General features: G+C 44.2%; 2 protein-coding genes across 4 annotated transcripts in view; one reads left to right on the top strand and one right to left on the bottom strand.

Moving 5' to 3' along the window:
* Positions 1 to 10381, bottom strand: part of SS18L1 (SS18L1 subunit of BAF chromatin remodeling complex) — a 405815-nt gene extending 395434 nt beyond the window's left edge. For 2 of the 3 annotated variants that reach the window (XM_069650716.1, XM_069650718.1), the window contains exon 1: positions 9949 to 10294. In XM_069650716.1, coding sequence (XP_069506817.1) covers positions 9949 to 10017 — 69 coding nt within the window. In that variant the 5' untranslated portion in view covers positions 10018 to 10294. The other variant, XM_069650717.1, reaches the window with a different exon arrangement.
* Positions 10382 to 10792: 411 nt separating this feature from the next.
* Positions 10793 to 15209, top strand: part of PSMA7 (proteasome 20S subunit alpha 7) — a 65092-nt gene continuing 60675 nt past the window's right edge. The window contains exon 1 of the mRNA XM_069650720.1: positions 10793 to 11120. Coding sequence (XP_069506821.1) covers positions 11025 to 11120 — 96 coding nt within the window. The 5' untranslated portion in view covers positions 10793 to 11024. The remainder of the gene's footprint in view (positions 11121 to 15209) is intronic.

Genomic DNA, 15209 nt, shown 5'->3' with positions numbered 1-15209 from the left:
TCGAGAGGAACCTCAAGATCAAATTACATGTGTGATCACCCATGGTCAGCATGCCTTCCAGATTAAACAAATTGTGCATAAGTACTGGCCTATTGCCAGACTATGCCTCCCTGACCAACAAAAACCTCGATTTGCGTACAAAAGAGCACGGAACATCAGAGAGCACTTAGTGCACTCTATGTACATGAAGAAGGCACCGCAAAGCAATCTGTGGAACTTAAGACCATTAAATGGACATTATCCATGTGGGTCCTGTTCGGTCTGTCAATTCACGTCCAAAATACAGCAATTCCAAGTGGGACAAAAACTTGGATTCTTAATGATATATCTAATTGCAAAACAAACCAAGTGGTCTACTGCATAGAATTCCCCTGCAAGCTACGGTATGTTGGGCAAACCATGCGCAACATTGGCACATGGATCTCCGAGCATCGGTCACGGATCAGGTGCAAAAATCTTACATCCCCCTTGGTACAACACTATATGGACAAAAAACACACCACACAAGATATGAAATGGTGGGTTCTTGAAAGAGTGCGAAACGGTCCTAACATTCAAGGACGACTTCTGGACCTAGAATGTAGGTGGATACACAGATTGGACTCGGTAGAACAGGGTCTTAACGAACAACAAATCTTCCCATACTAATGGGAGAAATGTGTTCCCCCTGTACCTCTAGACGCTCAATTCCCTATGGAGAACATGCACTTATCTCCATACGTCTAAGAACATGTCCGATTTATCCCTCTGTTGTATCTCTATGGCGGGCTCCCATTCTGCTTTGAATATGACCTAGTCCCATTATGAGGCTACTTGGTTGACAAATATGCTGCCCATGTTGAGCAAGGAGCCCATCTATGTACTTCCAGTACACACAGGTGTGCTACAATTCACTCACAATATCTCTCTGAGTTATATCTCATTACTAGGACCTCGTCCGGGCAATGCAACGCTGACCAGAACTGCCAGACATCTAAGAATATAGTGCAGACAAATGCAGCACTCAAACTCTGGCAGCACGGCACTGTTTCCAATCAGGTGGTTCCTAGTTCTGCCCGGGTTGGATAGCTGCCGCACACCCACTCACAGACCCAATCTTTTTTGCGACGTCTGATCGGGTGCCCAATCGCCATTTCTTTCACAATATCCCTCTCTGACGCACTGTAACTTCACAGGACGTCTCCATGGGAACACAGAGATCCAATGCTCTGTGCCACAATAGTGATCCTCGCATCTTACCTTTCCAGTTTCTTTCCGCCAGTGCACTGAGTACCGGCTTGCACAGGTGACTCCGTCCCCGGTGGTTCAGCTGATCATATTGAGTCGGTTCTGCATTCCTGGTGCGGCAACCAATTAGGTCACAACGCATCCCGCGCTCCCATTGGCCCTCAGATACACACACCCCTCTAATGTCCACAGACGCCGGTGATGCAGACGCTTTCAGCCTGCAGCAGCGCGTCAGACCAAACACAAACGTGCGCCTAAGAGCACACACCAGCAACGCCAAGTTCTTTGTGCAACTAGCGTCCAGACGGTACTATTTTAGACGTGCCACGAGTTACTCCCCAGGTAATATTCGTAGCTTGTGCTTAGCTACAACCTTATTAGCAGTCAGAATCAATACCGGCTATTAAGGGTCCCGTCTCCTTCACTCTCTCCCGCACAAACAGGACAAGCCTGACACCAGCCTTTCAGCTGCCAGAGCCCTACTCCTGGAGTGTTAACAGTACGAGTGAAGTCCCGCCTCGCCCGCCGAGTCCAGTTACCGACTCCACAATCCAGGAAGCTAGCCATACCCAGCCCAGGTACCTTGTTGTCCGCATGTGGGTTACACACACCCCCCACGGGAAATACGGGCACTTTTAATATTCTCCACCAGTTCTTTACATAGTCCGGGTGGGTGCATGCTCTTAAATGTATCCCGTACTACTAATTTTGCCTTTATTGCACCCCATTGCTGAACAATATAGCGCACAGTTCCACAATGTCAATTTCAATTTATACATTTTTGCCTTTTTTATAGAACAGGTGTGGTCTTATGCAACCCAATTTTGTGGACTGGGTCCAGCCACATATTTTCGTAGCAAGCAACAAATAGTGCAGACTGACTGGTCCAGCCTGTCCGGGGAGCCTGCCCCACAGCGAGATCCATTACCAGGTTCCAGTGGCGAGTTAGGCATGCTTTTCCACCACCACTTACAAATCACAGTGGTATTCATTTCCACCCCTGCTTTCTGTTCCATTCTGCCCTTCAACTAATCAAGTCTTTTTGATAAAACCGTTAACTCGGCATCTTTGACACAATATATTTGTGGGTACTAACTAACCCAGGTCTGTCCAGAAAGAATTAAGGTTCCGATAAATAAGAATTTCTTACTTATTATTTATTTATTTTTTTCTCTCTTGTTTTGATTTTCTTGCTACAGGGGCCACCTACTTGCCCTGAGGAAGGCGGTTCTTGTAAAGAAATACTTATCCCTCTGATGCATTTTCAAGTTGGATAATCTTTCCGCCGAAACGTGCATTATGTGCAAGGGGGGTGTACAAACCAATAAACTCTTTTGGGGTCCTTCAATCACCAATCACATGTTGGTAGGCCAGTACTCCACATCGAAACCTGGCCACGTTCCCCCTGTCACGTTGGCACCTGCAAGATGAGATGTTCTTTTAAATATAAGCTACTCTAGGACCTAGATGGTTACAGGTCCATAAGATTTCCACATGTGTCACACATGGGTTATGCTTTACACTTAAAGTTATTTGTGTATCTTTCACTCACGGGTTATGTTTTTGTACTTTCAATTTAGTAAGCACTGAAGAGCTCGTATGGGTTATGTTTTGTACTTCCAATTTATTTATGTACTTAAGAGGATTTTAATTATTAATTTTTTGATTTCACCAGCTCTTTTTGTCTAGATTATGGAATTCCGCCATATGTATGTTATTTATAAATTTATTTTTTTGATGTGTACTAAACTCAATACAAACTATGTATATCCACAGCCTTTGATGTGTGTGAAATGTTTTTCTTTTCTTTTCCCCTTTTTCTTTCTGGACAACTTTATGGGTTACGAATTCAGGGATTTAATCCAATAATACCAAGATACCAGGTTCCCCAATTCTAATTACATTTTTTGTTCCATTTATTGACAAAATTTGGGTACGAACCTTGGTAGTAGCAGTTCTACCTCCCTTTTGGTTTTGTATTTCCACATCCATCATGTCCCTGGATCACAAAACATAATTGCTGATGCCCTTTCCAGACGTCCTGACTATGAAAACTCTGAGGATCGGACCTTTACAAAGATGTTTCCTCACACGATCTTTGTTGCCCAAGCACTCACCCTCCTGGAGAATATCCAAGGCCAAACTCGACTTTCGGACCTCTGGAAGGAGCACAAGAGAAATAACAGATGGAATCTCACAGCTAAGGACGGGTATCTATTCAAAGATAATTGCTTAGTCATTCCCACTCCTGGACTGAGACAAAGGATCACAAGTCTATGTCATGATACCTTACATTCGGGACATCGTGGGATAACCAACACTCTCCATCTAGTACAAAGACAGTTTTGGTGGCCCAAGATGAAGGATGATATTAGGATCCATGTCCAAACATGCGCAAATTGCAATCAGAACAAACACGATAATAAGAAGCCAGCCGGACTCCTACTCCAACCAGCAATACCAACAAGACCCTGGGAAGTCATTGCCACTGATTTTATCGTGGAATTACCACCCTCTAGAGGCTACACAACAATCATGGTCACTCTTGATTTGTTTACTCATATGGCTCATTTTACACCCTTATCCAAACTACCTTCCTCATCAGACCTTGCCGGAATTTTCCTGGAACACATATTCCGACTTCATGGGTTGCCTTCCTTTCAAACTGAGGACCTCAGTACATATATCAGTTTTGGAAGCAAGTATGTCGTATTCTGGGAATCCAACATGCCTTATCCTCTGGCTACCATCCACAAACCAATGGAGCCACGGAGCGTGTGAACCAGACTCTCGAACAATATCTACAATGTTTCGCCACCAAAGTTCAGGAAGATTGGTCACTCCTAATACCTATGGCTAAATTCGCCTATAACAATTCAGATCATTCAGCTATCAAGACCAGTCCCTTTTTCTGTAGCCAAGGATTCCTTCCATCTGTCCTACCCTCCGTACTCGCACTTCCTACTCCAGTACCTGCAGTAGACTCCTGGATCGAAAACCTCATCACAGTACATAAGGAGGTTAAGGAATACCTAGAACGGGCCCGAGAAGATGTCAAACGTTATGCTGACTCTAAAAGAAGGCCTGGACCTTCCTATTCAGTAGGAGATAAGGTTTGGTTATCCTCGAAGCTCCTTCCTCGACACCTGCGCCCCAATAAACTGGCTCCCAGATACTACGGTCCCTTTTCCATACAAGAAATCATCAACCCAGTGGCCTTTCGACTTCGGTTACCTGAATCTTGGAAAAGAATCCATCCAGTCTTTTACACTTCTCTGTTAAAACCATACATTCAGTCATCCCGAACAGCTCCTAGATCTACCCCTGTTATTGTAAATGATCAACTGGAATACGGGGTTTCCAGGATTTGTGACTCAAGATATCGACGTGGTCAACTACAATATCTGGTTGAGTGGAAAGGGTACCCTTCCAGTGAGCATACCTGGGAACCCGTGTCAAACATGAATGCTCCCAGATTGGTTCGACGATTTCATCTGATCCATCTGGGCAAACCCGGAGGAGCTGGTTTCCAGAGGAGGCATACTGTCATAAACCGTCGTCTACGTCCTTTCTGGACCTCCTGGTCCCTGACTCGCAGGGGATTGCATGCAGTTATCCTTCCAACATGGCCCCCCGGAACAGAATGCTCCGTATCTGTCTATGTGTTCCACGCTGCTCATCCTACAAAAGAGACACGCCCCCCAGCTCTGCGTGTCTCAACGCTACCGCTACCTGTAGTCGGACGTGCTTAGCCGGAGTTCGATCGGGGCTCTGATTCCTTGTTCCCAGTTCCTTGAATTCCCTCCTGTTCCCTTTCCTCCCAAATCTCCTGGAAAACCTTCCGCGCTCGATTCACGGTCCTCCGTGCCTCCGAGCATACCTTAATTACTTCCTGGAATTACCCTGGACTTTTTGAACGCTCCCGGAAACTGAACCGCTACTCTCGCGCTGGACGCCGAAGATCGGCGTTCGGGTCTATACAAATCCCGGACCGTAAAGAAGAAGACATCCCAGAAGGTCGCAAGTACACAACAGAAACAGGTGAGAAGGGGAGAGACTTGTGACACCTCAGGGGTTAACAAATGAATGGATAAGGACATTGTTCCCAATATTGGGAAATCTGATATGGGAAGCACCTGGTATTAAATCACTTTAAAAGAGGAGTACTGTCCCCAGCCAAAGAGTGAGTCAGTCACCACTTCCACTGTTATGTTCAATGAAAGGGGGTCCCTTTGGGTTCCATCTTGTTGCAGGGAACCTTATTCCTCATCAAACTTGCATCTTCCTGTGATGACCTTTTGCCTTCAAAGGGGCAATGTGGTTTGCTTCTTTTTCACAACAACTTCATGTCTTTACAAATGCTGATTGACTATCACTTCCCAATGCGGTCTTTTAAACAAACACATTTTTCGGTACTAAGTAAAAACATAGTTTCACGTGACCGAAAACTGAAAAGATTTCTTTAAACTGTTGGTGGGGGGATGACATCTGAAGGAAAGGGGCCCCTGCCAAATGAGGGGGGACAAAATGGTGTACCAAAAAAGTTGAGGTGGGACAAACACTTTTGTCCTGCCTAAAATTACACCCAGGGGAAGTGTGTACCATGGAGCTCTATTATAGGGAGGGCATAGTATCACAAGTATTGATAGCTTTTAAAACCAACATATTCAGCAAGGTTACTCCACCGACACTTCCCACGAGTTGCATGTGAGATTGTACTAATGCTTTAAACTTTTGAAAGAAGGACACCAAAAGACCTAATTCATGAACTGGGGTCAGGACCTGAGACAACAAATCACCCTAGGTCCCAGCACATAACAGTCTGGACAATCTTCTTCTTTAGCGTTTGACATTGTCAAACTGGGATATAAAATAGGCCTGAGCAGCAATAAAAAAGTGAACCATAATCACCAATGGAAACCATAATCACCAATGGAAGTATGTTACTTTAATCAAAGTAACATACTTCCATTGGTGATTATGGTTCACTTCAACAGTTAATGTATTAGATCTATGGTCCTCTTCTTTCAAAAGTGAAAATGGTATAGGTACTTTTAAAAAAAATGAATTTATGATATTTTAATTATTTATTGGATATTTGTAAGGCGTATATACAACAAATGGTGTTTATAGGCTCCACAAGACAAAAGGGGGTTAACAATGGAGAAATGTAACAATAACGGTCCTACTAGACCTTGTGACATTCGGATTGTGCAAGTGCAGTAACAAGAAGTGCAAGGGAGAGGGGGAGTGCCGGTTTGTGCGAAATGCTAAGGTTGGAAGGGGAGTGCAGGACAAGGGGAGAGAGTACAAGTATATATTTTTCTTTGCTGATGGATGAGATGAAGATAATGCGCAATACTCCACTTTGTGCCTTCAATACACTCTAATCCCAAAACAGCAGTGAGCAGTGGCGCAACACCATTGAGCTGGTCGGGTTCTAGCTGAGCTCACCCCCACCCCCAGCTCCCAAAATTATTTTGACTGGACCTGGCTGGCCTACAGAGCCGTGGCCATACAGATCAGGACACAGACATTAAAGGCGCCTGGGCTTTGCTGTTAACAAAGGCCCTGCAATTTATAGCATAAAGCATTTCACTGTCAGCCCTGCATTCATGTGCATTCATTTTTAGGCAATTGAAATGGTAATGTGGTGTTAGCACTTGCATGCCAGGTGGGTGATTGGAAGGGTAGACAGAGGACAGGAGACAACTAATTCTCACAGTAGCCCTTAAGTGGGTGATTTCAGCAATAAAGGGCAGAATTTGCTGCTTTTAACACCGAAGCTTCCCCAGAATAGTCTCTTCGGAATGTGTAAAGAAGTCAGATGACCCACACAAGTAAGTTTGCCTCTCCCCCACATTCTCTGAAGTTATCGCCTACCCCAACATTTGAAGTGATCACCTACTGCCCCTTCCCAGCAGGACCATCCTCGTCACCAGTGATATAAACTAGGCCTCCTTCGCCAATCAAGAACACCAGAAGGTAAGTAGTTTACATGTAGGTTTATTCTCTTAGTTATTAAGTAGAGAAAGCACTGGGACATCCATCTAGCCCAGCAGCTTAGGTCCAACTGACACCAGTAGAAACCAAAACATACATCAACATTCCAACAGAGTCCCAGTGACATCATCATACCAACACTCCACCTAGAATGTTAGTGACATCACCACCATCACAACACTCATAGCCATAATCAATCACAGCACAGATTATGACACCCCCCCTCACACCCCTGACATTTTCACCTAGATGCAACACTGGAAGTGGCTGGAGTGCTCACTTGCTATTGGCACAGAGGTGAGGAGGGATGCCTTTACTGAAACTGGCGGCATTCAGGTTTTACTGTGTTTGAGAATCAAACAAATGTACTTGCACAAATGCAGTGAAACTTTAAAGCTACTACTTTCAAGACATCCATCGCCCCTCTGCTACTGGTGGCCTGGCTACCCTCAGAGTGCCACTGGGTACCAGGCTCCTCCATGACCATTCCCCCCTGCACTGCCTCCCGGCCTATCGTGCACTTGAGGGCTGGAACTGTAACCCTACAGTCCCCTGCCTCCTTGCACATACCCAGAGCAGCGCCGCCGTGGCTGCGCTTATACAGCGCATTCTGCCCTTATTGCACTTCCCCTTTCCCTCTCCCTGGCACTTCACCTCCACCCCCCCCCCTTGCACTTTGCGTTATCGCACTTGCACGATCTGAATGACAGGGCATAGTAAGATCGTTGTTTTGTGCTCCCTCTGTGTACAGGCCCATTATAAATGATTTATCATATCACATCAAAATTAAATGATCATGTCAGCCCCTTCCCCACAGATGCGAACCAACATATAACCGCATTATGTGTACTTTGACATCCGAGGGTACAGGGTTTATGTTCACACTTTTTTTTTTCAGCATATTTGTTATGTGGCTAGAATACCATTTTGGTACAGTCAGTCTAGTCATTTATAACTGTAGCATAACCTTATATATATTTTAATGGGCATCTATAATAAAATAGGCATGACATCTGTTGTTACATAGCTACACTGGCATTTTGGTGCAGCCACTCTAGTCATTTACCCCTCTCCCTCACCTTTTGTTTTTCCTCCGGCTCTACCAGAAATGTCGTCAGGCCTAGTACAGTAGTCGCCTGTCTGTTTCCATTTCCTTCCCACTCTCCCACTCCCTTCCTTATCTATGTCTTAGCTCTTGCACTATCTGAAATGTCATCAGGCCGAGTACGATAGTTAATTTCACATCCTTACTGTTCATGGCCTGTAATAATGTATTTTCCCTTGTTCCCTCCCCTGCCTTGAAGCGCTTTGAAACGCATTGTGTATAGGCGCTATATAAATAAACTATCATATCATATTACTGTGGGTGGCGTGACCTTATATGAACAAAGGTTATGGTGTGTAATCAACTTTTTTCCCTCAAGAATATTTTTCTAAAGTGCTGTCCATGGCATATACAAATTCTCAAATCAACTAAATGTGTATGTGTCTTAAAGTCCAATAACATTTTCATTGTTACTGGCATATTGCGCTTTAAAATGTACCATTTCATACTTGGTCCCCATACCAGACGACCCTTAGGGGTAGAATAGATGGTGTGGAGCCTACAAGCTAGCCGTGGGCAGTTTTTTTTAAGTGGCCCTTCCCATCACAAGTTAGCCGCCACCCCACGCCCGAAATGTAGGTTTCGTTGCGCCCCTGGTAGTGAGTGGGAGTAGTCATTGGTATGCCCTCTCTCGCTCCTTCACTCCGAATATGCCTTGACGCGAGGAGACCACTACTATGGAAACTGCCACAGTATAAATGCCGCTTATTTACTTACACTTTCTTGGAGACTTTTCTTTGTACAGGTCGACTGGCACACCTGCCTTGGCATTGGCAAATCTGTCCCTACCTGTAATTTCTTGCACACCTGAATGTGCACCGGAGTTCGCCCACACCTGTCTCCGCACTCACGGACCAGCAGCTCTGTCCTTGAACACCTGTACCTGAATTCATGCATTGGAATCGTGTTACTGCCCGCTCAATTCTGCACAAATGTCCTTGCACGCTTGCGTGTGCGCTCAGATTATTGCTCACCCGCCACTGCACTCAAATTATTGCCAATTTGTAATTTCACTCCTATGCTTGCTTTTAACTCACATTCTTGTACACGTCAACATACCGATTTTCGTGCACACCTGTCTTCTGTCATGTGCCTGCTGCAATGCATAACTGCATTTGCACTTATAATTGTGCACATCTGCTCTTGCACCCATGTATATGCAGTCTTGTTTTGATATTTTTGCATACCGGTTTTACTACAGCTGTTCTTCTACATTTGCCCATTAACTCATCTTTTCATACAACTGGAACTGTTGGCATGTTGTTCACATCCTGACCCAGAAAACCTCGTAGTGTATTATGTTCTTGCACACCGTTGCTTACATTCATTGGGTTGCTACGATCATTTCGACTCGCATACTTGCACACCTGTCTTTGCACACTTCGCATTGCATTGGCCTTTGGCACAAATGCCTCCAGACACCTGTCACTGCAATCATGTTCTTGCACACCTGCCTCTGCACTCCTTTACACAAGGACATGTTCTTGCACACTTCCCTGCCTTGCACACCATTCTTTGTGTCACACAAATTGCCCCCACCCCCTTGCACGATTATTCCCTCGCCCCTCCCCCTTAGAATAAACCCATGAACCCTGTTATTTGCCCCTTCCTACCTTCTGGATGGTTTGTTGGGTCACCTCCCCTTTGCCCCTGGGCCGGGCTGCAGCAAAGGCCACAGACATCCTTCAACAGATAGCGATTTATCCCAATCTTAGTAGATTTCTTTTATTATCTGCCAGCTATTACTGTCTGGAGGTTCCATTCATAAATGGGGGTTCGGAAAGTACAATAATTATTTTATCGAACACTGAACCCGTTCGCCATATACACCACTGCCAGCGAAGCGAGGAACATAGTTACTCCCGGAATGCCAACCGATAACACGAGTTTTATCAGATGGGAGCCGACACAATGAAAAGAGGTCCAACATCCTCCCCCCTGTGAGAGATGGTGCATTCCGCTCACCCCCTCCTCGGGTTTCCTGTCGCAGACGAAAAGCATCCCAGTTCTGGATGGCGTTTACGTCACTGGCGTACGTAGGCGGCGCTCGGACTGTGGACAGACAGACATCACGGCGGCGTAGGAGGGTCCGGGAATCGCAAGCAGACATACAAAACTAATGACGGACTTGAAAGAAAGGCCATGTAATGTCTGATTTATATTACTTACTGTTCAGCTACTCTTTTTAACGTTAATTTTGAGGCTTGTATTACGTAAGGGCAAAGCTCAATTAACCAAAACGTTATTTAAAACTTATTCAGTTCATCAAAGCTGTACATATTTCTTTTAAATATTCACCACATCGAGGTAACATTACGGTATTAAAATATGTTATAATTTTTGCAAAATGTGGATTTAACTGCGATTTTATTTTTTTGTGTAATAATTCATTATTGCCGAATGTGTTATTTCTGTTTTCCAATGTTTTAAGACCTTGTACATTCTGCCGGCAGCGATATACGTACATAGCCTCCGTTGGGATATGGCGACAAGCTGAGGCTTTCACTATGAGTCTGCGCATGTGCAAAGCTTCCCCAGGCGGAAGTTCTGCCGGCGCGGTGACTGTGCGGATCTGTGGCGGTATTCAGACTGTGTGTGTATGTGTGAGAGAGAGCTGTCTTCTTGGTCCGCAACACGCAGATAGTCAGATCCCCTCCTACTCTTTAGACTCTGGGCACTTCGTAGCACCATGAGTTATGATCGTGCCATCACCGTATTTTCTCCGGATGGACATCTCTTCCAGGTGGAGTACGCTCAGGAGGCCGTGAAGAAGGGCAGCACTGCTGTGAGTATGTGTGAGCGCGATGTAACGAGGGGCAGAGGAACAACGCAACGTAAGGTGATAGTGTGGAAAGTACTGGTATCTGTGAACAAGAGCAGACCTGAGGCGAGGGGCCCTTCCTTGGTTTTAAGGTGGTTGATATTAAGGTAGGGGGTCCTGATGCCTTAGTTTTCATAACATGTCCCGATTTCCAAAGAAACTCTTGCAAACCCCTCAAGTGGCCCAGTTTTTATAAAATATTTTAAAGATCTTTATCACAACACTTTACTGAACATTGTGTATGCTGGTTGGTTACAGTAGTAGAGCACGTCTGACAGTGCATGAGGGAGAGGCTGAGTAAACACAAATATCTCCAATTGGTGCCACAAAGCTAGGTTGTGAAACATACAACAGAAACAGAATAATCTAGAAAAGCGATGAAAGCCTGGTTAGTTTGATGGACTAAAGAGACACCCCGAATTATCTTAAATTGAAACCCTCTACTATGCTCATCTGACCACTATAATATCATAAGAGCAGACATAGCTGACTCTAGAGGCAAAGGTATTGCCCTCACTGCCAAATCTAACTTAGCTATGAGAATAGCCCCTTTCCCAGTTGTCAATTCTTGTGAACTACTGACAATAAAATGTCCTATTTCCAACCCTGGTACTCTTAACAGTCCACCTTATCTATAGACCACCAGGACCGATTGGTGCATTTGAAGAAGACCTCTCTATAATATTATCGGACAACACTAAAGCCTCCTCTGAAATATTACTGCTTGGTGATTTTAACTTGGGCTTCAATGATCCTAATAATGACCAACATGCTCTAGCAATTTCCAACATGCTTACCGAACTTGGGTTCACCCAAAGAGTGACCCAGGCTACCCATCTCAAAGGTAGAACCTTAGATTGGGTGGCAGATTTCAACTGTGAAGTACCTATCACCTCTATTACTCCCCAATTATGGACAGATCACTTCCTCCTTTCCTTTACCCTCTTAGCTAACATCCCCACTACTAAGGTCAACCTAATAGCACCTCCACTCCTCACTAGGAACAAAAGGAATATCATGGTGGACAAGATCATACCACCCATAACCCCCACCTTTAACTCACTGCTAGACTCATCTAACCCAGAAATCTTAGTAGAGCCGAAAAAAGGAAACTAGAAGTCACCTGGAGACACCTACTTATGAGGAAAATAAAATTAACTTGATCAATATAACGGCCACCTATAAAAAAAAAAAGCAATTATGCACACCAAACCTCCAACGACAGGATTAATAAAGCCAGCTCGCGTACTAAGGAATACTTTACCATTTTAAGAGAAATGGAAGCACCCGTACCTCAGACAGATGACTGTGTGAAGAACACATTCAGGTGTACTAACATCCAGAATGCCTTAACAAACACAATTGCCCTCCTCCAGAATAAGATAGCAGATAAGAGTTAACCTTCCTAACATTGACAAATATGCCACAACCCTGGCTCCCTCTACTAAACCCCCCAAATCGCTTCAGTTTTTCACAAGTCTCCATCCTTGAGGTAGAGAAAATCATCTCCTCCTTCAAACCATCAAGGTGTCAATGAGATAGTTGCCCAGCGCAGATAATCAAAGATGCCACTAGAGACTTGGTGCCTTTTATATCTAAATGTAATGTTTCGTTCTCTTCTGGGACTGTCCCTAACAACTTAAAGTAGTCTTGGATCCTACCCCTCCAAAAAAAAAATCACTGGACCCTACCAATCCCACTAATTACAGGCCAATTACCGCCGTACCCTTCCTACTCAAGATATTGGACAAAGTGGCCTACACTCAGATACAGGCGTACGTAGGCATAAATCACCTCTTAGGAGTCCGTCAATCTGGCTTCAGGCCACAATGCGGCACTGAAATGGCACATATAGATCTAAAGACTGAGATCGATGAGCTCAAAGATAAAGGAAAAATTGCCTTGGTACTTCTCCTTGATCTCTCCTTCAACTTGGTGGATCTCAATGTACTTTGTAAACACCTTGCCTCGGCGGCTCATTTTTCTCAAGACGCCATTACCTGGATCAAATCCTTCTTAAACAATAGGAATATGAGCGTCTTCTCTCTACTAGCTGCCGCTGACACTATACCAGTAACCTGTGGTGTGCCACAAGGTTCTTGTGTCTCACCAACAATGTATAATATATTTACAAAGCCACTGTTTGATGATCTGGACCATCTGGGTGTCACCTACACAAATTATGCAGATGACACCCAGATCCTCGTACGTCTTACCGGGGAGTATGACAAGGACATGGCGTTGGTGAACAAAATGTACTTAATTATCCAGGCATGGATGGCCCCACATGGCCTATGCTTGAATGATGATAAAACCGAGCTCTTGATACTCGGTTCTACAGCCAACCTCAACCAACTTAACTCATAATAGACGTCTTTTAATATTCATGGGAACAATATTAAAGTAGGAAAGGAAGTAAAAACTCTAGGTTTCTACCTCGATTCAAGCCTTACACTAAGTAAGCAAGTTAATGCCATGGCCTCTACAGCATACACATGTAAACTGATCAGGGCCTGCAAACCATTTCTCTCCATTAAAAGTTGCACTATCCTAGATAGAGCCCTCATCCTCTCTAAGCTAGATTATTGCAATGCACTATACTTAGGCGCAAGTAAGTACATTAACAAAGTCCAAATTCTGCAAAACAATGCGCTCTGAACAGCCCTCAGCACCTCAAGGAGAGAGCATATCTCGAAGCTGAGGAGAGCGAACAAATAAAATGGCTTTCAGCGAAAGACTAAATTATGCTTAAAACTGTCTCCCTAACCCATAAATGCCTTAATTAAGTGGCTCCTTTCTACCTCTCTGAGAGAATCATCAAAAGATCTACTTCAAGACCCACAAAGACAGCCAATTTATGCTGTCTGGTCGTCCCGAGATTCCAATGAAAAAAAGCAGGGGGTTAGCCTTCCAGTCACGGCGGTGCAAGCCTGGAACGCCCTTCCGCCTTCCCTTAGAACTGACCAATCCTTCTGTAATTTTAGGCGAAACACCATCTGTGTTGACATACTACTCCCTGGTATTGTAACCATTGCCACTGATTGCCAATTTATCTTCTCTTTGCCTATATTGCTTGTATATATTCTTTATCCTAAATCGCTGAAATGATATGTGATTCTAACTCGTGCCTACACAATATTACCTGGCACTGTAACCATTGCCACTGAATGCCTATGTATTTGTCTGTACTTGCATTGCTTGTATACACTCTATCTTTAAATTGTTGAAATGATATGTAACGATTGTAACTCATGCTTAAAGTATACTTGTAACTCTGTATAAATGCGCCCACATACCTCTGTGTTTGGTGCGCCATACAATTCAATTAACAAACATTGTGCATATACATCATTTTAAAGATCTATATTTTTAAGGGTTAACATTGATGGGACATCAAATTTTAGTGTTGGGGAGATTTATCACTTTATGCTTAATCCCATCTCCTAGTGGGACCCCCAGCACTTTTTGCTCAACTTCTGGACCTTTTTGATTTGATTGGATTATTTATTTGTGAAGCGCAACCTTGCCATGAGGCATCTGGGCGCGTAGTTTCAAGAAGGTGGTTAAAAGAATGTGGTTACAAGAAGGTGGTTACATACATGCATAGCCTATCTATCCTGAATAAGGGGAGCCTTTTTCTCCCTTGTTCATTATTTGCTCTTACCTTTGGAACTCTGTGCTCTGTTTTACCCTTTTCTATGGAGTCTGCTTTTCTCCCTATCTCTTTATAGGCATCTGTGTTTAACTTTTGCAGCACTCAGTACCCCATGTCAGTTTTGCTGGGAACCCTTTGGGTTCTTCTTTGAGATTCCTATCCTTAACTACTGCTATTAAGGATAGAGGGATACTTTGTGTCCTTCCAAAAACTTTGTTATGAGAGATTAGCACACACCACCTAATGTGGAGTGCTAAGGGGATAACCTTCTCCCTACTCCTGTCACTTTCTAGTCAGTGACAACCCTACAGTTATGGCTGGGGGCTGTGGACGTGTTCTACCAACTATCCTATGTTTTTCGTTTTTTACTGCAGACTGTATCCACAGTTTCGGTTATG

This window comes from Ambystoma mexicanum, chromosome 3p, assembly GCF_040938575.1.
Source record: "Ambystoma mexicanum isolate Mex_15411 chromosome 3p, UKY_AmexF1_1, whole genome shotgun sequence".
Taxonomy (NCBI): Eukaryota; Metazoa; Chordata; class Amphibia; order Caudata; family Ambystomatidae; genus Ambystoma; species Ambystoma mexicanum.
The sequence above is the reverse complement of the archived record's forward strand: the minus strand, read 5'-3'. Positions and strand labels throughout refer to the sequence as shown.